The sequence below is a fragment of the Tinamus guttatus genome, unplaced genomic scaffold, assembly GCF_059628265.1.
Source record: "Tinamus guttatus ecotype Peru unplaced genomic scaffold, ASM5962826v1 Tinamus_guttatus_pri_ptg000229l, whole genome shotgun sequence".
Classification (NCBI taxonomy): Eukaryota; Metazoa; Chordata; class Aves; order Tinamiformes; family Tinamidae; genus Tinamus; species Tinamus guttatus.
In genome coordinates this window covers 578,844-605,025 of record NW_028288763.1, presented here as the reverse complement: position 1 = coordinate 605,025, position 26,182 = coordinate 578,844, and the positions used below count along the sequence as shown (strand labels likewise).

The following is a 26,182-nucleotide window of genomic DNA, read 5'->3' as shown; positions in this document are numbered from 1 at the left end:
CATCATGCTACACTACTTGCCAGCTGCTGAACTGATAGCTTGTTTCCCAGCATAACTGAAACAGTAAGTATCTGCTAGTCCTTCCTCACAGCCTATATTGTGACCGAATAGTGGACTAGCAAAAATGGGCCTTCTGCAGCTGAGAACCTAAAAAACATTGATGTCATTAAGGAACAATGATAAAATAATTCTGGAGAATTTTATTGTGAAACTAGCCTGTTGCAAGCTGCTTGTGCAACTGTCTTAGCAAAAAAAAAAAAAAAAGGCGCTACAGAAATAATAAACTTAGTTTTGACAATAATGCAGATGGTTCATTGCTAATAATTCTCAAGACTGTATTCTGCATGAATATTTGTGTAATACTCCCATCTGGTGGCATATTTTTAAACTTATTTTCCTCAGTGCTGCTGACTCCTGCACCTGCTTACAGTGGAACATCCATCCATCTTCCACTTAGGAGTGATGGGATCCAGTAGTACAGACCGTGAGCCAGGCCCTGAACTTCGAGGATCTGGGCTGAACTAGGGCAGACCCAGCACCTGCTCTTACTGTATCCACTGGTCTGTACAGGAAACTGGCAGGGCTCAGAGACACTGTTCTGTGAAGAGAGATACCTGCACTGGATGCCTCATGTTTAAGTTGCATTTTAAGGGCATGGGGCAGCCTTGGGAGCTCGAGACGCTCCTGTTTGCTGACCTTTTGCACGGAGCTGAACTTCAACCACCACAAAACCAGCTGCAAGCTGTTAGCCACGACAGCGTGGGTGGCTTGTGCACCGCAGGGGCAATCACAGCGGTATTTCCTAAGAAGGCCTGGCTTACAGAGTAAGGCAGCACACAGAGCCCACTCGTAAGTCATACAGGTGAAGGAGAACTTAATGGGAGCCCCACTTTAATCAGGTACTATTTTGGAATGGGATTGATTTGTACTCGATATACCAGCTATAAAAATAAATGTGGCGATTAACCCCTGAGATCATTCTAGCGTACAGTTTTGGCCTGTTAACTTGTTTCCCTCTGAAATAATTTGTATTTGGTTACGGACATTTATTTAGGTTTTAGTGAAAAGCTTCTATAAAACACATTAAATAATGTGGGACTGAAAAGGCGTGTACATTCTAGTTGCATATATGATACATACCTTATACGCATTTAATACATTCCATAACAGCTGATTATTCTAGTATTGTCTAGGAAGTTCTTTTGTGTGGACAAAGGATTAAAATACTAAAAGATAAACAGCTGTGTAGGATCAAGGATAATCGTATTTGCTATGGTTTACTTAGATTGTTCTCTTTTCTTTAAATCTCGTTACACATAATAGCTACAGTAGTTTGTCCAGCAAGTAATAAATGAATGCATAAAGCACTTCTAGCTATATTTGGATATCATAGGCATGCATTTTTTATAAATAAAAATCAAATGTGAGGTCGCATTTTCCCATCTTCTGTTTGTAAACTAAATCAAATTTCTCATTCATTGAAACAGTGAAGATGTCTTTCCATAGCCCAACTCGTCCTGAAACACAGAGAGGGAACACAAGTCAGACAGCTAACATGACAGGACACTAAATTTCAAAATATGCTCTGCGAGATGCTAGTAAGCTTGAACCTTCATTGAAATTTAATGATACCTAAGGCTGGTTCAACATCTTGCCCAGTTCACCCTGCTACAACACCCATAAGGCCTTAAAATAGGTGCCATTCACCTTGCTGCCTGCATAGGTGAGTATTACACAGGAAAAACTTACAATTTTGGAAGATTGTGTTCTATAACTTTAACTTTAATGCAGATTTTGTTTTGATTATTAATTTAATTGGGGGGTTCTGATTTCCATGCAAATGATGGTTGTTTAATATTGCTACCTAATAATAACTAATAGGTAAATATTTCAAGATTTATGTACCTTCAATATAAACTGGTTGGAGAACCATCCAGAAGGAATATCAAATATTATTTAAACTGATTTTGATTATTGATATAAAATAACACTAATTCCGATTGTACTTATATTTAAAGGTGAATAAAAGTTCAACAGAGGAATTTAAGGTTCTCAAAATGGAGAAAAGCAATATGTCAAGTATGACGGACTGCCTAGATTACATGTAGGGAAAAAACATCCGTGACATTTTTTACTTTGTGCACAGGTGCAGGAAGGTTTTGGAGGCTGAACACGTTTTCGTGTACAGAATATTTTTCTGTTCTATTGAACCCAACTAATAATATTGCCTGACAGCACCATTGAAGTTATTAGACAAATGTTGCAACCTTCTTCACCACTGTTTCATTACAGTTTAAATTTATTTAACCTAAACGAAGTCAGCCAGGTTTACTTGCTGGTGAATCAGCCCCATGGAGTAACTGTCTTATTTATACTGAGACATAGTAACGACAAAATCCAGGTTTGTGCAACTGGAATAAATGGAAGGAGAACTGGGACCATGCTCCTACGGAGTTTATTCATAACAAGAACAAAAACATGTGCTGGGGGCTTAATTATGCTTTTGATGCATATGAAGAATACCCATTTAATTTAATTACCATTGCCTTTGTGCAGCAAGTCTCTGTTTGAGTTCAAGAACAAAACTGTCTGGAATTTCCACAAATTACCTATTAACATGATGAAATTAGTATGTGTGGCAAGGGTCATTCCATGAAATCGGGACTCTCCTAGAACTACTGAAGACAGGACAGTGTTCCAGCACACAGTCAAGATCCAAAGATCGAAAGAACTTGACACAGACAGAAAAGGTGTCGTTCAAGGTTTGGGCCAAATTTCTCCTGTATCCAACAGGCCTTTAAGAAAATTCTTGCAATTGTAAACATCTGATACTCGTTTCAGTTTTGCTTTGGAAACTGGCATAAAGTATAGCATGAAACATAGAAACATACATTTCTCTTTCAATAATGATAAAACATTTTCTTCCATTGCTCAGAATTTTTTTTTCTGAATCTCCCTACCAATACCAAAGGACATATGACAAGTTTTATAAAGGACATAAGAAGTGGAGTATTTGTAAGATTTTTTTACCATATGGATTGATAACTTGTCAAAAAAGTCACCCACCTGGTTTATGATTTGAATCATGCAACTGTGTAAATTATGAGGTGATATGAGTCAAATATAAGTAACATATCTAATCATTGTTCTGCTTTCACAGCAGCTCAGGATTATCTTCAGAGTAAATGTGCTAAAAGAAAAAAAATGAAAAAACTAAAATAAAGCAAAATAATAAAATAGATGTAACAAATCACAAATTAAAATATTTGAAACAAATTAAAATAAGACATTATGTTATTGCCACACTTTTTTGTTGTATAAATGAACAGAAGAGGAAAAAAGCATCTGTTAATGAAGCTGCATTCTATAGTAACAAAACATTGTAAAAGCCAGAGACAGTGAACAAAAGAAATTCAAAATAAGGATATTTTTGATAAAAAGCACACGGTGAACAAATGACAAAATGTTAAATTAACTGCTGTAGCTCCCTTCCTTCTCTAATACAAAGTGGATCCTTCTTTTTGGGAAGATTTCTAGGGGGTAGTAAAAAGAGGCTCTGGATCCTTGACTGGGGGTCTGGTCCAGAATGGAGCACGTGGCAAATGTGGGAGTCGCCCTGTTTATCCACATGGACGTGAACTGGCCGGCGCAGATGGGAGTAGCCCCGTCTGCTTGTGGAAGGTCGCGGGGTTTCTCCAGTTTCTGTTAGGACAATCTCACCTTTCTTTTGCAACCACCTTCTTGGTTTTCAACACCTTTCACAAGAAGGCAGGATGGCTGCTGTGCTATCGCTTCGCAGGATTCAGAATCATAAAATTTAGGAACGAACCTTGATTTCGGTTCAACTTCATACAAGTGAACTGAGGAGAGAGCAACTCTATTGTTGATAGAATCTTGCCCTTACTTTAGCAAATGCAAAATCTAGCCTGCTTCACCATTGCCCTCAGGGTACCTTAGCCGCTCTGAACAAGGGCTCTTGGCAAACACTGACCTTCTGAACAGTTTGTGCCAAAGCACAAACAATTACCCAGGTCAGCTACTCTGACCAGAGTCTCAGCAGAGGAATAAAAATCGGCATAAGGCTCTGCCAAAAAAAGACATAATGGCAGTAGTTAATACCAGTGAACCTGCTTTCATGGGGGAAAGATCTTCTCAAACAAATCTGATTAAATGTTGATAAGATTACAGCCTGACTGATTAAAGGTGAATGCAAACTCTCAATAGACTTCTGTAAGGTACTTGATTTTAGTGTCTTTTTAATAGAATTATGTTTTATTTCAATAAAATGGAAAATAGTGAATAGACAGCTGGCTATCAAGAAGGACTGATGATATTTGATATACTAATCGGGGATCTGTAAATAATTATAAATTTATAGCTGATAAAATTTGCAGATAACAATAAGCGTGCCCACAAGTTGGTATGGAAAGGGCTCCCGCACAGATACCTAAGAGCCAAGTATTCAGACCATGCTCCCATAATAGTAAGGGATAATAACCTGTAAGTCATTTTCTTTGAAAAGCTTTTGTGGTCATGACGAGCTGCACGTTCGATACTGCAGCAAAAATTGCTGATGTGGAAGGACAAAAAGAGCAGGGGAGGGTGTAGAAAATTCCTGTCTTAAAGTCATTTTATGTCTGGATAAGGTATTCGTGAGGCTGACACAGGAACTCTCCATCTAGCTTTTATGCCTTCATTTTTAAAAAGAGCTGTTAAGTGCTATAAAGCAGCAGACAGAAAATAATTTGAGGGAAACTTACTGAGTTCACTGTTACGCTTATCAGAAAGAAGACTGAGAATGGATCAGTTTTCTTGCTGTTTTCAAAGGACAGATGTTTCAGCCCATCAAAAGGCCCTCCAGTTTCCTAGAGAAAGGCCTCACAAAAATAAAGAGCTAGAAGCTAAACCCCAACAAATCCAAGTTAGAAATACGGTATATATTTTAAATAACTGATGTAGGCGAAGAAAAGAAAAAGCTCATACAAAAAAAAAAAAAAAGACAACTGCAGTCCTTGTCATCTGATGCCTTCAAATTAGTATTACCTGCTCTTCTAGAAAACCTGATATGATGAAACACACAGGCCAGGATGGACTGTGTGCAATTCTGAGGGCTTTAATACAACAAAGGTCCAAAGGAGCCGAGCCATCTGCTTGGCCTGCAGAGCTGCAGGAGGGCAACGCGCTGTTCCACGCGCGGACCCTAGCCAGGGACAGCTCCTCTCATAGGGCAGGTGGGGCTGGCGCTGAATACGCACCACTGATCTTAACATTTCCATTCCTTTCTAGTCACTTAACCTTATATCAGACCAAACAAGCCACTAACATCCTACTGCACCAGCAGTTTCCTTCCATCCTTTACACAGCAGTGTTTTGCCAGCATCTTAACACACCCTGGAGGTTACTGATCTGTCAGCTGCCTCCTGCAGGGAGAGTTTTACCGTGGGTTTGGGACGTACCCCTGCCGACAGGAAGTGCTTCTGCGTTGCAGCACTGATCGATGAGCTGGTGGCAGTGCTCCACCATGGACTCCAGCTGTGCTTTGTCATAGGAAACCCCCAGGAACCTCACCAGCTGCTCAACCATTGTGGCTAGGTCCTGCAAGAGAACGTTTGAGTTGATTTTGCAGTATTTTTTATTTTTAAATGAGATTTAAATGAGTTCTGAAGAAGTGTTGAAGATGAAAAATACAAGTGCCTATGTTGCAAAAGCATCAGTATCTGAAATTTTTACCAGTTTTCAGATTTGCTGAAAATAAACCTGCACCTTCCAGCATATTTGGGGAAGGCAGACATACAGATAGAGAACCTAATCATGCAAGGTAGCATATTCAGATACTAGAGAACAGGAAACTGCAACGTAATTGTGGTTTCTCTCTTAAGAGATCACTTTGGAATACCAGCATATATGAGAGAGTGGAGGGGCGAGGGGCAGGAATTATTTTCATTATGGTCTGGATAAAGTACATGACTACAAATGTTAGAATAGCTCCTCCTTCACTGTCAGCCTCTGGAAATGTGCTCATATAGATTGAAAGGAAAAGACAAGGTGAGGTGGTCTCTGAGAACAAGCAGTCATTAAGTTATGCATGCAGAACCCTAAAGAGGACCCTCAGAAATATCACTTTTCTGAGATGGCTAGAAAAAAACTGCAATGTTTAACAGGAAGAAGGAAGGTGCTGTGATGCTCCCAACTTTCAGCAGCATCATTAAGGGGCAGTTAATATTTTGTTATAGAAAATGATGACTTTGAAATCATTGCTTCAGAACTTTAAAAACCATTCCTGATACGCCCTCCTTCAGAATCCCACTCTGTCAGAAATACAGTAAATTACATTTATAATTTGCCTTGCCCAGCTTTATTGAGTTTAAATTCAAATTACAATTTACCCAGCTTTATTGAACTCTATCCTGGTTTTACCCTTCTGCAGGTTTAGACATATGAGCTGGGTTCTCCCTACATTTGCATTAATTCTGTGTTAGTTAAATCTGTGTTTTGAAACATTTACATTCATTCTCAAAAGTATATCATTGCACTGAAAAATGGAAATCTACATAGTTTACATAGTATTTTCAATAAACCTCTGACATGCAAAAGCGGATTTATTAACCAATACATTATAAGGATCCAAAAATTATATTCACCTCATGCCAAATTCTCACCCCTAATTGCTTTCAAGATTGGTTCACACTCAAATAATCAGAATAAATGCCACATACGCATGACAAAACAGGAGTTTTTTTTTTCCATTGGCATAGCACACAGAGTAAGAGATTGCTTTAAAATGAATGGCCAAGGCTGAGCATAGCAAGAGCTCTGTAGTTTCACACCTCCTCTTCTGTGCTGGTACTTAAGTAAGTGCTTCCGGAAGGCAGGCAGATTCCTGAGTGCATTACTGGGTTTCCAAAAGTGCTGGGAGTCTGTGGAAGCTACTGGATGACTGTGTTTTACAAATGGGATCAAACATCGTACACAAGAACCAAATTTCTGACTTCATGTGTTTTAAATGTGATCACACTTAAGTAATCAAAGTATCTCTTTGCTAGAACTAACCTACCTTGTGCATATCTTCATACTTGAGGAAAAGTACGTTGGCATCCATATGATGTTCCCAGAATTCTTGGACGTGTTCAAACCATGAACCATATCCTACTACAGATACAGAAGACACTATGATTTACATGAGGAATATGAACATATGTTGTTAACCCCTCTTTAGAAACGCACAGAGGAGAAAAAGAATAACTGGAGTGGTTTACGGTCAGAGGTTTACAGTTCTGCAATTAACGTATATACTGCAGCTTTTCTCAGCTAGAAGCTGGATCAGCATTGTGCACAGCTGGATAGCACATCTTCTGTGAAGGGCAACAAATTGCTGACAACCGTTATCCTTTCTCATTTAGAGAAAGATTAAGGAAACAGACCTATAAATATGCTCTGCTGTTGTTTCCAGAGAACTAAAAATCTGCTGTCAGAATATGCTACTTAGTGTTCTATATTTTGCCCCCTTTTACCTCAACCACAGTACAGACACAGTACTGTAAGTACAGGAGTATCTGCAGGATAGTACAGTAAATCTGGGCTCCCACGTGTCCAAGGCGGGTGTTGGGTGCCCCTGCAAGCACAGGGTGATGGGGCAGTCCTCATGCATCGCAAGCTGTGAGTAGGTCCAAGGTGCAGGGGTGCCAGGGATGAAAAGCTGATGCCTCCTCCCTGCTGTGTGCCACCAGCAGCTTTGACCTCAGAACTTATTTTGTTAAATGACACATCCTCATTACACAAAGAGATCAGTTTTCATAAGAAAAGACTTATACTGTAGGTCATTTGTAAGCTCATTTTCCATTTTTATGAAGGTACATGAACATTCCATTTCTGTTTTGTTCCACATACTTCTATGGAAAATCATAGAAGAAGTTTCACACTGGTCAAGAAAAAAAAAGAAAAAAATAATCCCAGCTACTCTTAATAGCAGAGGGCAAGAGTCTACGCAAGGCTGCACTAGCAGAATTTACCTACATTTTCCTTGAGAAATTCCCTTAAGCTTTAGAGGGAAATACCAAAGAATTAACATATTCAAGACTAATCCCCTGCCCATCCAACTGCAAACAACAGAGCTAACATGCAATGAATTTGTTTCAAGACGGCCAGGTTTGAGGAGGGCTAAAGAGAGTAGGATTGTGCCATGTGGGCTCAGTGCTTCTCCCTCCAGTACCACTTGGACTTTTAGGCAAAAAAAGAGCTCCTTTTCTGCTCCTTGCATTGCTTCCATGAGGTTAAAATGTTTAGCTAAATTATAAACTTATTGCATTCTAGAACATTCAGTTTGAACAATTATGGCACACAGAAGATTTTTATTGACTCTGGGAGGTTTGTGATAAATCAGCTACCTGCTACAAGATGACTCACGGTACACTTATATAAGAGAATAAAGAACCTCCCTCCCAAATTAGAAGGCCTTCAGCTTATCACTACTCTTGAAGTCACTGCCTGTGGGCTTTGGGTAAACTTCCTATTTTCAGGGAATGCAATGGAAAAAGCTGTAGGTGGGTTGGACCGGAGGGAAAGCATTTACCCTTTCTGCACACACTTGGAGAAGAAGAGTTTATAAAGTATTTTAATTAACCACCACTGTCTGGCTGTTATTTTTTTCCCCACCCTTCAGTATTACACAGTTCCTTTAGCATCAATTTCTCCAAATTCCCTATTGAAGGAAAGTTGCTGCACAGGATCTACAGGAGATCCTGGCCTCAGAGCATAGAACAGGCTTCTAGCAACTTCTTAGTGTCACTGTAAGGTACCACAGAGAAGACTTTCTACAGAAACAGAAGGCAGTCGAAAATTTGCTAATAAACTTTTTCTATTGCTGGCTAAAAAGCATGTCAATCCACTGGCAAAAGCCTGGGTGAGCAGGTGAGAAGTTGCTGTAATGCAGGTTTTTGTGCTCTTGCTATAGTGGTATATTTTCAGAAAGCAACAGCCTACAAGCTTGCCCAGCTATCTACTCATGGGGGCTGACAGCAACTTACTGATGTGGTCCAGATCTATCTCCCGTGAGCAAGAGGTTTTTGTGCATTAACTTGTATCTTGCAAGAGACAAGCCCTGAGTTTTATGATGAAACAAAAACATTAAAAAACTTGCCACTACACCCTGGGTAATGGAATGACTCTGGGAAAGAGCATAAGTCCAATGAGCTCCCACGAAAATCGACAGGTTCTGGGAACACTCAATACTTTCCACGCAATAACCTGGTATCTTGCAAACCAAACTTTTAAAAGTAGACCAGAGTTCTTCTTGAGTGAAGTGGAACTGAGCCCATGGGGTCAAATACTGTAAGGCAATTATTTGCAAGGTATGGTCACAGTTTGCATGGACAAATCTAAATCCTTGCAGCCCTGCATTTGTAGCAATCTCCTTGTTGTAAATGGAAAACAGAATGCACTTTTATCCAATTCATTTCTGCAGCTACAGAGGGAATATAGAGATGAAAATAAATGTGTAACAAAAAATCTGAAAATATAGTAAAAATATAATAAAAATGCGAAAATAAAGAAAAATTTTAAAATGTGAAAATAAATGTGCAGAGAGAACAGCTCCTTACACTTGTCATTCATAAACCTTCTGCAGAACTCCTGAAAAGTCCCTCTGTAGCTCATGGTCCTTAGGGAGCGGTGAAACTGGTAATAAGACACAACCAGGTCTTTGGGGTTGCGAGCCATGTATATTACCTACGAAAGGAGGGAAAATCATCTTACTGAAAGAGCTTTTTTCCCTGTTTCCCAAAGCATTTAAACACCTGCTGCTGCTACAGCTAATTAAACATGAAGACATTTTTACCTTAGAATTACCATTATGGAGGTCTGAAGGCAAAAACCGATATGGTAGATGGCTTTTTATGAGGCGGGGAGATGTCAGTTCCTAAAATAGAACAAAAGGAGAAACACTTCTTATTGAGCATTAGCTGTTTGCCACATCCTGAGTTCTCCTGAATTATCACACTTAAAGTCCTTTACTGTACTGCGCCACATTCACAAGTTCACTTCCTAAACTAATAGGGGTCTGGGACTAGGAATTCTGTCAGGGACTTGCATCTGTTTCTTAAATATCAAAAGGATGGATAATCTGAATGTGCAAAAATTGCTCTTTTTCAAACTGCTTCCATTTGTAGGACCCTTTCAGGAAGACAAGGTATCATCAAAAATTCTTAGCATCAGATTAACTTTGTTCCCAGTGATGCTTCTAGCAAAATTTTCTGAAAAACCTCAGAAGTTCTGGATGTATAGAGATTCAGAAAACCCTCTACTACATTTCTTCATTTTAAAATGTTAATTTTGCAATTTATTTTATCCTCTTATTTAGGCCGAACAATACACAGGTTCAACCAAGCGAGTATGCAAATGCTTTTCCCACAAAATATTTTCCACGGTAATCTTTGGGACAATGATCGTCCTATGACACAAATCATCTCCCAGTAGTTAAAACCTCATAAACTGATACTGGATCAGGTTGCTAGCACGTTGTACAGATAACAATGTGCAATCTCAAACTAAGCCCTCTCGCTGTTCATCATTTATTCGCATTAAGGTAACACTGAGAGTCTCCTTGTACTAGGCCTCATGCAGATGAATCATAGAATCATAGAATGCTTAGGGTTGGAAGGGACCTCTAGAGATCATCTAGTCCAACCCCCCTGCATACGCAGGGACACCTAGAGCACGTGGCACAGGACTGCATCCAAGCGGGTTTTGAAGATCTCCAGAGAAGGAGACTCCACAACCTCTCTGGGCAGCCTGTTCCAGTGCTCTGTCACCCTCACTGTTAAGAAATTTTTCCTTAAGTTCCTATGGAATTTTTGATGTTTCAGTTTCCGGCCATTTCCTCTAGTCCTATCAGTGGCCACCACTGAAAAGATACCATGACCGTCCTCTGCACTCCCTCCCTTGAGGTATTTATATACAGTGATTAGATCCCCTCTCAGCCTTCTCTTCTCCAGGCTGAACAGGCCCAGCTCCCTCAGCCTCTCCTCATAGGGCAGATGTTCCAGGCCCCTGATCATCCTTGTGGCCCTGCGCTGGACTCTCTCCAGCAGCTCCACATCCCTCTTGTACTGTGGAGCCCAGAACTGGACACAGTACTCCAGATGCGGCCTCACCAGGGCTGAGTAGAGGGGCAGGATCACCTCCCTCGACCTGCTGGAGACGCTCTTCTTAATGCACCCCAGGATCCCATTGGCCTTCTTGGCCACGAGGGCACACTGCTGCCTCATGGTCAACTTGTCGTCCACCATGACACCCAGGTCTTTCTCCGCAGAGCTGCTCTCCACAAGCTCAGTCCCCAGCCTGTACTGGTGTCTGGGGTTATTCCTCCCCAGGTGCAGGACCTTGCACTTGGCCTTGTTGAACTGCATGAGGTTTTTCACCGCCCAGTTGTCCAGTCTGTCCAGGTCCCTCTGGATGGCAGCACAGCCCTCTGGGGTATCGGCTACTCCTCCCAGTTTGGTATCATCAGCAAACTTGCTGAGGGAGCACTCTGTGCCTTCATCCAGGTCATTGATGAATAAATTGAACAGGACTGGACCAAGGACTGACCCCTGGGGGACCCCACTAGCCACAGGAAAAAGAGAAGCAATCTTTGACTCCCCAAAACTCTCACCCAAAAGCAGGCTGCTGCTATTCTTGGTGGTGACTAGAATCTACCCCTGCCAGGCTTTGCTAGCTCAGTTCTTTAAGCAGTGCAGATATTTTAGGATGGAGCCCAGTATTTTGCCTCATCATTCCAGGATAGGTTTGTATCAAAAGTAGCACAGCAAAGACAGGATCACAGTCACGTGCCATGTCACTAGTCTTGTTGTGAGCAGTGTGGATGTCATTTCATGTAGAATATTCCAAACTCCTCTGACTGAGCTAGAGGCTGTAGACCCACAGGTCCTGAGTCTACAAGGACTTGAATCTGTAAGACCAGACAGTGGTGAGTCTATAGATTTATGATACTGAATTTCCTCTTTTGCAAATTGAGGGAAGGGATCAAAGCAAATCTGTCTCATTTTGGTAGCTTCTACTTACAAAAGCAAGGGAGGTTCAGGACTCTTTTGCTATGGAAATGCATTGCCAAGACATTTAGGACATCAGGAAACATGTTTTAAAACATAACAGAGTACAATAAAACTTACTAAAGCAATTTTAAAGTAACCTAATAATACCCTGAATCATTCCAACAAACTGAGCAAGTCCAGTGATGAAAAGGACAAGGACACAGGATGAGATGGAGCGGTAAATATGGAGCCTAGGAAAAAGATACTCAAATGCTGAAAGTCTTCATTGAAATAAACTGTACCTTGATGATGTCCAGACCAGGCTGAGGGTACTCTAGGACTGGCAGTTGTTCATCTATATTCATTAGACCAATCTCATCGGGATCAGCTCCCTGACTCACTAGATAAACCACTTCCTGCAACAAGCCTGTGCCTGCATAAACCAAACAACAAGAGAGAACAGATTGTATTACAGTCCTTATCTAAACAGAAGCATATGAAGGGAGACCCAGGCGCAGAAATAATGACAACTGTCAGACTTGAGAGTCTGCCATGAACTAAGTCCATCACTATTGTGCTCACTCTACTTATGTCAGTTCCTTTTGTTTTATTTTAAACATGTTAAAATCTCCTTTAATTCAAAACATTAGAGACTTTTCTTTAGTAAAGCTTTAACTATAAATATCTTTTGTTTCCCAAATCTTTCATCTATGATTTGGAAAGCACTCTGCATGCACTGAACCTCTCACTGTGAACGCTAGTTAGGTAAATGTTGCTATTTCCATTTTAGAAATAAAAAAAAAAAGAAAATCAGAGATCATCCCAGCTCAAAAACTACATTAGTGGCAGTACTGTGAAACTGGCACCACCTCCTCTATTTTCAACTCCAGGCAACTCTGTGCTGTGGAATGATTTCAGAATCTAGTTATATTTTTCTTCTATGGTTTGAATAAAGTGCTGAATACATCAGTGTGTTGCAAGTCAGTCATAAGCCTGTTCGCTCTGCATTTTAAAGCCCAAGCAAAGATTTTATACATCTAAATTAACATCCATATAGTAGCAGTCAGGATCTGTCCTCGTGACTCTACTGAGCACAACCCTTTTTCTCATTAAAAATTTATTCCAACAGGAGACACTGTGGTTCTCTGTAATTTACTTCTGCATTTCTAATTCTGCTTGCAAGGAAAAGTACTACTACAGCGAACTTTTTTTCCGTGAAAGGAAAAGGAACAACTGTATGAAGATATACATAATCACAGTCTTTTCTTGCTCAGTCTTTAAGCAATTACTTTTCTTTCCTCTCCACACTCATAAAAGACTTATTTAAAGAGTTATCAACCTGGTTTTCTCTATACTTTGAAGCATTTGAAGAACCTCCTCCCCCAATTTTGGTTTAAAAAGAACACAAACAAACAAAGCCTTTATGTAGTTAAATTACAGAAATAAACAAAGCCAAACATGCTTTTGGTTTGGAAATGATGGTTTAACAGAGCAATCCACATATGAGACTTAGGAGCCAGGGCTGTCCCTGAGAACATCAGCTGGCAGGAAAGACAGACCAACTGGGCCTACTGTCTACACGCATGTGACTGGAGGCCCAAGTACAGGGCCTCACTGGGGGTGATACAGAAACAGTGATCAGTCTACCCAAAAAATGAAAAACAAGATTAAGCCTCTTTAGGCACGAGGATCAGCATCCAGAAATGCAGCCTTCCTTCTTCTGGCTGCTGCTGACTGCAGATCCACATTTCATCCTGGAAGAAAACATCTGGTCCTGCTAGATACAAAGTCAGATGCCAAAACAGATGTAGAATTTGTTTACGTTTATCCAAATCCAGTAAAAAATGAGCCAGTCAGCATCTGGGAAACTTCAGTGCACTTTATCTAAGAAACGCCTGTCCCTGACAAGCTCATTTGTTATGTTGATATAACGTTTCAGGAGAAAATAAAGTGTTCCAATTTATCACAGAACATCTGGGAAGAGATGGGATGGGAAACAGTAGTGATAAACGACTGCCAGAACTGGTTAAGTTTTTAGGAGAGCCTTAAATCAACTGTGAACCTGCAATTCCACACTGTACAGAAATCAGGACTCACCAAGAACCCACACAGCCCTACACAAGCCCCCATGATGAACAGAGACTCTTCACTTGTGCCCCTTTCTTATAGCCAAGATCTCAGCAGCACTAGCAAAGCTGGTTCATGGCCACACTGCCTCTGCTTATCAGTAGTAACTGCTTCGAGGGCAACCAGACAGCTTAGCTAGACAGCCAGCAATGCTTCAAAATGCCTTGCAGTTATTCCTTTTCATTTTTATTTATTACTTTTAACATCAGATTTAGTCTTTGTAGCAGAACTATTCTTTCGTGCAGCTGATCTCTGGCTCCTCTTACCACTTGCTGACCATTGGCATGCTTTCCCATGTGACCCTTGAGCATCACAGATTTTTTCAGGGCGAAGTGGCAGCTATAAAGTAGGTTGTTTCCTGCAAAACTTTCCTTCTCTCCACTGCTTTTAGTGCAGTTTATCTCCAGAGTTTTCTCCCCTCCATATCAGGCATGGGACAAACCACCAGCTTAAGGCTGCAAAGGTCCTTGATACGTTCCTTGTGCTCACACCCTTGTTTGGAAAAATCACCGGGAAAAATTCAATGAACTAATGTTAGCATTAATTTTTTTTTAGCACTCTCAGTTAGTTGTGCCTTATTTGATCTTTTTGATCAAGTTTCAGCTAATACAATGCAATGCACCCATTATGACTTTTTAATAACATTTGCAGACGTAAGTGCTCATTAAAAATAAGGGCTGCTAGAGATGTCACAGACTGCCTTAGCAAGTGCAGTAAAGCAAGCGCAGTAAAGCAATTCCCCATATAGATCTCCTAATTGCCTACAAACGTCTTCCACTTTCACCAATTTCAATGTGTATTTGCAGGTCAGTATGACAGCTTCATCTTCAGCCTACAACAGTGGAGGAAAAATTAAATTTTGCCACTGAGGAAAAAAAAACCCCACACCCTAAAAATATTTCTTCTTTAGCTCCATGGGTTCTGTTCCTCCTACATCTTGGAATTCCAAAAGGCTTCATGATAAAGATCTTTATTGTTATGAATGAGGGTTTTAATAACAAAGATAAGGCATACACCTTGACAACTTATTTTCCCATTCTTCTATTACAATGTTCCTAGGTAAAGCTTAGGATTCAGAATAATGGCTAAATGTGTTATTTTTTCAATACTGAGTGACCTCTGAAGTATATGATGGAGGGCCTGATTTTCAGAAAGGGCTGAGTACTCATCCCCTGAAATTGAGGTCCTTTTTAAGTGGCCCAAATGTCCCTTAAAATCAAGTCTCTTGTCAAGGAAGTCTATGGGACATGAAGAAATTGAACCCAGATCTGAAACTTATGGAAACAGCGTAGATAAGACGAGATTTAAAAGGAGAGTTAACCACAGGATTTCTGGCAGCATCCAGTAAACAGTGTCTCAGCTTTTGGGACTTACTAATCAGTTTATTTTTCATTTTCATAGAATTATTGTTACTCTAGAGCAGAGGATGCAGCGTGTCTCATGGAGACGGCCAGCACGAGCAGCTCACACAGAAAGGATTACTCAGACTTTTGTGCCAGCTGGCTCCCGAAGCTATAGCAATGGGAAAAGTATCTCACTCATGGGTGTTTCTCCTGGAACTTTAGCTGGGATGCTCATCACAGATGTGTTCACTAGTGAAGCAGTTTGTGTGAAGTTACCCCAATTCATTTGAGACCAAATCAGCCAAATTAGCTTAAGGAGTTTATGTTTTCGACATAAGCTCACCTGGCAAATATTGCCCAAGGCAAATTAAAAAGTCTTCACACAAACGCTCTGTGGACAGTTCTGTAGGAATAGTGACCAATAGCAGGCAAAGGGCACTAACAACTTGTACAGATATCACAGAATCCTTAAGGTTGGAAGGGACCTTCAGAGATATGCAAAAACAGGACATCTACTAGTGCTCTTGAATTATTTCCTTCAATTTCTACCCTCCAAATGAAATGTTCTCCCACTGCAGAAGAGAGCACAACCCTGTTAAAAGAAACAAAAAATGTATTGTATAAAGAATACCCTATGTCAGGAATATGAAAATAGTAGACAAATGAATTAAAGCTTCAAGCTTGTTTGCTACCTTACCAGCTATCTGATGGACAGAATTACAGAATTCCCTTTTATTTTTCCCACACTTGTTCAAAGTCATCCCAGTACATTCAGCTGTTATCTTCCCTTCCTGAGCTTTTCTCTTTCATGGACACTTGCATGACTCAAGTCAGGGATGCTACTCCTATGGTAACAATAACGTGAGCATGAAGATCATGCACTTGTGCAGAAGGGCAGGCAAGCTGAACAGTAATTTATAGACAAAAAAATAAGTGCTTTTATTAGCCAATATACGCTAAGGGGCAGAATATGTCTCAAACCTCTGAAAATTATCTAACAAATTCAGTCTGTAAGCATAAAATCATAATGGTAATTCGTCACAGTGGATATGTCAAAGGTGATAACACCACATTTTCAAGTCTCACTCACCTCCTCACTGGATTGTAGATAGTAAAGTACCTGCCCTGACTGCAGCTAACAAACATCATCTGTACCTTGCCCCTCAGCTTCCTCTGGCAGCCCCATCCCTGCAGTCTTTTAGAGCCTATACCAAAAATATGCCCAAATTGTATCATACATTATCCCAGCAGGAGTCATCTCCGACACTACATAAGCCCTCCCACTGTGCCTAATTCCCTTCCATTTTCATACAGGGAACACATAGTGGTACCAAGGATAACAATGCAGAGATGAACTTTGCTGTAATGACAAGTCATTGTTTTTTTAAAATCACCCTCAAGGACTTCCCTGTGTTAAAGAGAAGGGCACAGTTATCTATTCAGCATCACTGATTTCTAGGACAACTGTGTCCCATTCTGCATTTTATTGCACGGAGTTGTAATATGGTCTGTGGCTAACTGCAGAACCTTTCCATGAGCTCTAGTCATTGAAATAGCATCAAAAGAGTCACAGTAGAGCATCCATAACAGGAATCTGTTGAGGCAGTTTTCCTGGCCTTTGCTGTGGACCTGCTCCTCTCCCTCTATGCTGGGTATATTTGGGAGGATACCTGCTACTTCTGAAAGTGCCTTGCTTGACATTCGGGCTTACCTAGTGATCCAAAGTGGAATTCTATGCCCCTCTTTCAATCCCTGGCAAGAAAATTCTTAGGCAAAACTTTTGTTTTTGCATATACCTGATGGCTAAATTGCAAAAAGGCAGCCCACTGATACTATCGTGTGAGAGCAAGGCAGGTAAAAGCCACATAGGAAAGGGAGCATAATTGTACCTCAAAAATTCAAGAAACATTGTTCACCTTCTATGCATGCAAGTATAGAGCCCCTTTAGTCAGCTACCAGTTGTCTAAAATTAGGGATTAAACTGTTTATCTCACACAGAATCCCCCTCAAGTTATGGCTATCCATCACAGGACCTGCTCTCTGCAGTATCAGCCTTTGCAAGGAACCTCTGCCCTCAGCCACGTTTAGCACTGTCACTCCATCTCTGCCTGCTGAATTGCAAGTTTAGGCAAACTACAGACATTTCTATTGCTGTTTTTCAAAATTAGAAATGGAAATAGATCCTGTTGGCAGTATGAAAGAGGATCTGCAAATCTATATCACCATGGGTTTTCAGAATGGCAGCAAAATCCTTGCTGTACACTGTTTCTAACTGAGAGCACTGGTGATTCAATAGCAGCACGACACTGATCATTATTAACGTGCACCTCAGCTATGTACGCTGAGCAATCCAATTTTAGCAATGCCTGCAGCTGTTTTGTGCTACTCTGGGAGCCATGATCAACAGTGAAGAGGCTTTACCTGGACGGTTAGCCTAGGTTTATGGTCAACATAAACAGGATGGCTGCATGAACAGGACACTGCAAAGGAGCCCATGCAGTGACAAAGCTGCACTGCTGCACACATTGCTGCTGTGCACCCAGCGTGATTTTCATCTCAGGAGCTTCACTCTTTTCTCATTTCCTTGGCTTAGACAAATCTGTTAGTCATGTACTTGGATGCAGTGAAGAGCTAATTCAAAAGCACTGTCTACATCCCATATGGTGATCCGATTTCATTATATGCTGTCCAGAACTTCAGCCTTATAAAGGATGATGGCCATCGCATCTTCCACTAAAAACGATGGATGTTTAGGAGAATATGACATTAAAATTTTAGACGGATTTTGGCATTAGCAAGAAAAATATCTCCTTGGCTGTTTCTCCTTGGCTAGTTTCAGCCCCCCTGGAAAGCCTCTTTTCTGCTGTTCCTCTATCACTCCTTTCACAGAGGCTTCCCCAGCCTGCAGGCCTATTTGGCCAAAAAGTTTAATAACTGAACATTTCCTCTGCTGGGCTGTCTTGCCTGCGCACATACAGTAAAATGCTTCAGCGGTACTGCATCTGCAGGTCACAAGATTAATACGCGACATAAATTGATGAAATTTGTTTTGTGGGAGTTCATAAAGGACTTTAGTATACAGGACCATAAGTATTTCAGCTCTCATGCCATAGCACTCCGGATTCTCCTAAGTCTTACATAAAATTTTAACAGGGTCAAAGTGAAGAGATCTCAGGGGCTTTCTTTCATATTTGTATTACTACTTGCTCTGCTTTAATGTCTAGATGCTTAATTCAAATTCAGAGCCACAGTTTGCTAAGTTTCTCTGTAAAAACATAAACAGCAGACAACACCTGCTAGCCCAGAGAATTTCTTGTCTTCATATGTAAAACAAAAAAAAAAATAGTGGAGATGAAACACATCCACAGGACTAAAACAGAAAATGGAGACAAAGAGATTAAATGTCTCATCCAAGGTCACAGACTCTCTAGCCAAGAAGTCAAATCATACATCCAATGCCTCCAGGCTAGCATCCCTTCCAAAGAAATATATATGGGAAATCAAAGAGGGTAGAGATCTTTCTCCTCTGTAGAGGTGGTATGAATCCCCGCTGCAGTAAAAATAAGAAAAGTCTTCTTTTAATAAAAGATTACATAATGAGAATGAAGAATGTCATGTGCTTCATCTAATTTAAGTTCCATGTTCAAGTATTTTGCTTCCTTTCATTAATATCTTCTGCATGAAAGATGAACACTAACATGAAACAAGAGTGACTGGCTATTGGCTTAGGGATGATTCATGGCATTTTCTAATTCTTTAGTCTTTGAGAACATTATTGTCTAATCCAGTCAATACTGATTTTCCCTATCTCCAGGAAATATTCTTTAATCAGGGCAATTTTTTTTTCTTTTCTTTTTCTTTTCTTTTTTCTTTGAGCCTTCTTTCAAAAGCAACTTACTCGAGTTTACTGCTACTTCGGAATAGAAAAGCAATTATGATATATTTGCAAGAGACTCAACAAAACCTACCAGGTAACTTCTTCCTCTTGGCTGCCACTTGTTCTGTCTCTAGTAACGTCTCTTTGCTGGTTTGATAAAAGGTTCCAGAAAGACCCTGCTAGCTAGGTAACAAAAGCAGGTATTCCTTACCTACAGATTTTCCCTTCTCTAACACTCTTTCCTGCTTGAGGCACGTATTAAGTTCTACTCTCTCCAAAATCAGTGAAACACACGAGTGGCAGGCTTCCCACGGTTTTCAATTACTTATTATTCAATGCTTTAATTTATCATTTCTTTGCCTTGCAATAATATTTCAGACTCCAAGTCAATACCAGACTGCTTTTTGAGCAATACATAAATAAAACAAAAGATAGTCCCATTTCAAAAGGGCTTTAACATCAGAAGATCCCGAAGGCCCTGACCCACAAACGTTCCTGTGCAAGCATTGCTTTCTGTAGTAGATTGGTCCTGTGAACTCAACAGAGTGACTTAAGAGAGCAGGAATATTTATTCTTCTGACTGGAAGGAATATGACACTGGTCATCAAAAAACAAGAGCATGAAATTGGATTCGAATGTGAACTCTGCAAATCAATATGACAGCTCACAACACATCTCCATCACTCACTTTTCTGTTCCATTTTCTTTGCCTAAGGTGGCCATTCTTTTAGGCTAGTTGGTATGAGACCTGATATACATTCATATTGCATTAAAGCCGTGTGGTACCAGGGCTTTATAAAGTCAAGTGGAGAAACTGAATAAAAAGGCAAATGCTTCCATTCTGATTTCTAAGCCATTAACTAACACATTCCTCCACATTCACAAAACTAATGGAGGCTGAATATCTTTCCAGATAGATTTCCATGAGGTGAGACAGCTTCACTGAAGAAAATAATATCAAATGGGTAATCGCTTGGGTAAAAAGTGTGTGGATTTTCCTGCTATTCTCACAATTTCTTGGGATGTGCCTCTAGGGCAGTAACACCTAAGTTCACTTTTCAAATGAAAACTGGTTAAACTCAATGCAACAACATGCTGCAAAGCAGACAGGCTTTTATAAATCCCAGGTGACAGCAGAATCTGGTTATTTGGCAAGAGGAGAAACTGTTAGCACAAAATAATACCAATAATACCTCCTGGGTCAGAGTGAGGGGGTTCCGAATGGGAATTCTGGCAATTATGGCCAATCAGCCAACTTAGCACACTCCTGTCCATGTAGATACTCTCAGTGCCTGCGCTGCAATGCGAGGTCACCTCAGTCTAGCCATTTCCAGGCTAAACCACTGCAGCCAACTCACGGCACTGTGTCTGCCTGACAGCTCCCAGGCTAGAAACTTCCCTCGCGTGGGCACATCCCTGGGCAAACTTTCAGCCCGATTCTCCTCTCAGCTATGTGTACACAGATCAGGACTGACTGCCAGCAGTACTAGAGCTTCTAAGCCTGGGTTAAGTGGGAAGAGAATCAGATTCCCTGTGCCTCGGCTTATCAGACTCTCGCAACCGCCGTGTTTGGCAGCTGGGAAGCGAGCCAGGGCACAGAGCAGGTTCAACTCACCAAGCAGCAGCTGGGAGCACTGATGGGCAGGTAGGAGAGGAAAGGATGTTGTGACTCCCCAGCATAATCACTGTGGCTCTGTACAGACTCGTCACCCACTCACCGATTGCTCTGGTGGATAACTGCAGATGATGTATTAGTTGGCAAGTTAGACGTCTACCAACTGCAGGACACCCCTGCAAGCACAGTTCCTGTGTAGCCATGTAGGGTGAAGCCAAGCAGTAATACCCTCCATGTTAAATAATAAGAATATTATTGTTCAGTACAATAACCTTCTGAGACCTAAACCAGAAACCAACCTTGCTGACTAAGTGTAACATCCCTGCAAAAAGATTTTACAAACTGAGAAAACAAAATGTGAAGGGTGGGATTGTACAAGACAGACAAAGCAAGATTTCCACAAAAGGCATAAGCATTTGGTATCTTTTCTTTAAAGTGCCTTTCTTAAAGCAAGGCTATTTATTTCACTGATATGTTTTTATATAATGATCCCACAAAACTGAGACTGATAAGATGTTGAAAGGAAGAAACGAGAGACCAGAACTAAGAAATTCTTAAACCAATCTCACAGCCAAAGTCCAAGTACCTACATCCTCAACAGTTCAAGCATCCTTTTGCCTGAAATACAATAGTTTCTGATAGTAAGGTCTGACTAAGAGAATATTCTAGATGATAACCTGGAACTTGTTGATTTTTAATGGCAAATGGCAAATGAGAGAACATGTTAAAAAAAGGAAAGGAAAGGAAAAGGAAAAGGAAAAGGGAAAGGGAAAGGGAAAGGGAAAGGGAAAGGGAAAAGGAAAGGGAAAGGAAAAGGGAAAGGGAAAGGGAAAGGGAAAGGGAAAGGGAAAGGGAAAGGGAAAGGGAAAGGGAAAGGGAAAGGGAAAGGGCATACACAGCTCTTGAATCAGACAACAGGTCAGAGCCACAAGTGTTCTCATTAACTGACTGGACATAAAGTTTCCCTAACACTACTTTTCCCACACAGAACTCACCAAAAAAGCCTATTTTCTGAAACCACCAATTTTGCAAAATGCATTAATCTGTGGGCTTTGACCCAAGAATGCAAAGTGCACATTCTGCAAAGGACAAGGGCAACCATTAAGAAAACTACTGTACATCGGTTATGAGTAAAACAAATGTATAGATCATGTACAGTCAGCAGACAACATCCAAAGACACAGCAAAATACCTAAGTGGAGTCAATACTATACTTCATTGGTTTTATTCCCCTAAAATCATTAACATTAGCAGAAGAATAACCTATCTCTTGACACAGTGACTGGGGAAATACCATGAAAGAATCTGCTTATTCGTTAATTCAGAAGTCTTCAGAGAAGAATTTGAATTTCCAAGTAGGGTACAGAAAAGCCCACATTAACTACAGCGTTCCAGGAAAGTTTTGACAGACTGTACAATGGGTTTCCTGTGGAACCAGTGTTCCTAATCTCATCTGTGAAGCAATCTGTTGCAGGAGAGCTATTAATTTAATGCTATATAGAAAGGTATCCCACGTTACATTTGCAACTACTTGTAAATCTCAATGAATCTTGTTCATCTTGTCCCTTCTATGCTACAAATGGTGCTACATGAAACAGGAAACTTGTGACTTGTTTTTTTCAGAAGAGCAGAAGCAGACTTGATTTTATAGTTATGTTGCAAAACAAAAAGGTTTTCTGTAATTACGAGTCTAACATATACTTACACATAAATGTATATGCACTCCCACATATTTACATAAGCTTGTTTAAATGAGCCTGTTGTAGGCCCAAGCTTCTCCTAGTGCAGTAGTTCCCAAAAGTTGTTATCATTGATTGGACACAGGTGTTACGATTAATTAAAAATATAAAGAGTATCATTATTTAGGCATCCATCAGCGGAAATCACATTAAGGCAGAGCCATTTTCCATTAGGCTTATTACATTACTCCCAGTAAAGCCACTGGTGCATTCAATTTTCTACCATGATTGGACCCATTTTTTTCCTTGGGTCACTCCCAATTCACCAATATCTATAACTATTTCCAAGCATTATCTCCATCTCACGTGTTTCCAACTGTATCATCCAGTTTTGCAGAACATAATGTCTTCAAAATGGTGCAGGGAGCAGGGACTTCTTCAGCCCTTGAGAATAGTGATGCAGCCCTGACTCCCAGGAAACACATGCCGAGAAAACATTTTTGTATTTTCTTTGCCAGATAAACCAACATATGGTCAACAGCTAGGGGAGGTGCCTTCTGTTATTAGATTATAGCATAGGGCTCAGCGAGAGCTAGCTCTGGCCTCTCACATCTAGCTGAGGGGTTTGTTTGTATATTTTTGCATGATTTGAGCAGATGGAGAGCTGGTAAAACACTGAACAAAGCTGAATTTTGTGAAAGTAGGAAAAATAGTTTTCCCTTGAAACTACTTGAAAATCAGTGTTTCTCTTGTTTCCTAATCTCCACTGTCAAAAACATTATTGAAAAACCTCCTGTAATTTCATCCTAATGATTTTTGTTTAAAGATTAAAAAAAAGGAGAGAAAATTTTCAAAGGTCCTTTACTCTCCCCAAAATACCATTTCGTGTGCAAAATGCCTTTTATGAACCTGCTTTATGATCACAGCAATTTTATGAAAATTCCAAATAGCTCCAGTTAACAGGAAAATTATTGTCAGTGCTACTGAGAAACAGGAGGTTATAGCTGTGGCTAAGGTAATGGAGGGGAGCTTGGAGGTATGGATTCATTTTCCAGCTTTCCTGTGGACCTCCTGTATGAGCTTGGCTAAATTACTGGAAACCGTGTTTGGGCATCCTGATTTCCACTGGCATTGCTGTCCCAAATCAACAGAGCCCTTGAAAAGGAGTCAGAAGCCCTAAGGCACTAAACTGTAACCCATGTAGGAGCAGCCAACAAAACAAGTTGCAAGGGCCCCTAGCACTTAGGCCACCTAAATGTGGCCTTACTATTCTTGGGGGTTGCAGAGGTTGTTCTAGAACACGCTTGCATGTTCTAGAGATGTTCCTCAGCCCTGTCTAAACACCCTCTTTCTTGGGAAACAAAACATATTGGTGTTTTACCAATCTACTTTGGTGTCGAGGCTGCCCCTCCCAGATGGTCTACACAGCTCTGTCTCTTCAGTTCTGGTGTTTCCATTCTCATTTCCTTCTTTTTCTTCACTTTCACAGTGCCCAACAGCACGCCCTGTTGAAGCAAGCTGTGCTACTAATTCTGCAAACAGACAGTGCCCTCCCACTGATCTCAGATGGGCTTCTGAGAAACCTAGCAGAGTGCTGCTGTATTCACAAGGTAATAGCAAATTAAATATGACTGCAAGATGGCTTTCTGTGCCGACCGTATAGCCACCGAAACTAAGCTACTGGCACCTGACATACTGCATGGTTATCATGCCCGGGCAACTGAGATTAGCTGAGGGTATTTAATGCTCTGCCAATATGGAATTGGTGTGCTGTACTAACACATGAACATTGCAAACATAGAAATCTTAGTGTTCTTTGCAGGCTATAAATCTTAAAGATGCAGCTGGCTGGTCTGAATCTTGGCATTTTGAGGGTCATCCATCTGTCTACACACTATCCCAGTTCTCTAATGCGTGCATCTATCAAGCACCAGCCAGTCCAACTGCACCATTAGCCATGAAATATTAAAAATCACTGTGGAAATATTTTAAACTCCTTGAGAAATAAGCAAGCAGGCTCTGCATCACAGGAGCAGTACACAATTTTGTATTACCACACCAAGAAAAACTGGGGAGGCAGTACCCATGTAATAAGTACAATAAACCGCAAGAGGGTAAGAGCTGGTCGGTAACCTGCTAGACTGAGAAATCATTTTACAAGGGTACCAGGAGAGCACAGATGTCATCTGTGTATGACGGACTTTGAATTTTCTGGAAAAGAGAGATCATCTTATAGACAGGAAAAAAAAAAGTCACTCAGGAATGTGCTTAAAGAAAAATAATAATTAAAAATGAATAAAAAGAAAAAAAAAAGAGAGGGCCTGCCTGTCGGTCCCTGTTTGCTTCTGCTTTTGGCAGGTGGGCTGCAACGCTACCATATTGTGCATCTCTGCAGACAGCACTGTACCCGTGCTCATGTCCCCAAGCACCTCGGTTGGAAACAAGGTGAGCAAAAAAGCAAAGAAAACAGGAGTCCCCCCATCCCGAGTCCGGGGGTGGGTCGGAGACCCCGGCGGCGCCTCCGATCGGCCCGCGGGGCAACGGAGCGGTGAAGGGGGGCGGGCAAGGAGGGGACCCCCGCCCCGCCGCCCACCTACCTGACTTGGGGTAGGTGACGATCCAGACGTCGCTGTCCCTCACGGGGAAGTTGGCGATCTCCTCCATCTTGCCCCTGCAGAAGGGCGGCAGCCGCACCCCATTGTACTCGAAGTACTTGCTCTCGAACTCGCCCGGCGTGCTGGGCGTCTCCGCCTCGCTCTCCGCCATCCTCCGCTCCGCTCCGCTCGGCCCTGCTCGGGGGCTCGGGGAGGCGCTGCCCCCGGCACGCCCCACGCACGCACGGCGGGCGCGCGGCGCGGCGCGGCGCGGCGGAGCGGGGCCGAGCGGAGCGCGGCGGAGGCGGCGGCGGGGCCGGGCCGCCCGGCGGCGCATGGGCCCCGCGCGCGGTGATGTCATGCGCGGCCCCCGCCGCAGCGCGCGCCGCGCCAAGGGCCCCAACGGCCCCAACGGCCCCAAAGGCCACCCGCGTGGGGCGTCCCCTCTGTCCTCTGCCCCCCCGAGCAGCGCATCATGCACCTGCCTGTCTGTCTGTCATTTGCTCCCCCTCTCTCTATATAGATACAGATATATCTTTATATCTACAGATATATAGAGAGAGAAACTTGCGCACTCCACATTTGCCTCACAGCTCGGCATTCCTGTGCCTGTTGCCAACCTGTCCATGGGTGCTGTTTGGTCAGGGTAGACCTCGCATGAAAGGTGCCTGACCTCCCTTAAAACCTGCCCACAGGGAGGGGATCACACCCAGAATCACAGGATGGTTGAGGTTGGAAATGACCTCTAGAGATCATCTAGACCAACCCCCCTGCTCAAGCAGGATCACCTAGAGCACTTGGCACAGTTAGGCGCCCCGTCCCAATCCCATCCTTACCTGAGCTGTTCCTTACAAGCCTAAGACTCAATGAAATCCCTTCCCATGAAGGCTGAGCATCAGTAATTTCCTCATCTGTGCTCCT

The 26,182-nt window shown here is 41.6% G+C and overlaps 1 protein-coding gene across 1 annotated transcript; it reads right to left on the bottom strand.

Annotated features, from left to right (window-relative positions):
- Positions 1–1,240: 1,240 nt before the first annotated feature.
- On the bottom strand, positions 1,241–25,474 carry SULT4A1 (sulfotransferase family 4A member 1). Its single transcript, XM_088525623.1, has 7 exons — positions 25,265–25,474; positions 12,329–12,459; positions 9,833–9,913; positions 9,597–9,723; positions 7,055–7,149; positions 5,457–5,595; positions 1,241–1,517 (listed from the first exon to the last, which is right to left on the bottom strand). The coding sequence occupies exons 1-7, from the start codon at positions 25,431–25,433 to the stop codon at positions 1,405–1,407; spliced, it is 855 nt and encodes a 284-aa protein (XP_088381749.1). The 5' UTR covers positions 25,434–25,474; the 3' UTR covers positions 1,241–1,404.
- Between the last annotated feature and the right edge of the window lie 708 nt (positions 25,475–26,182).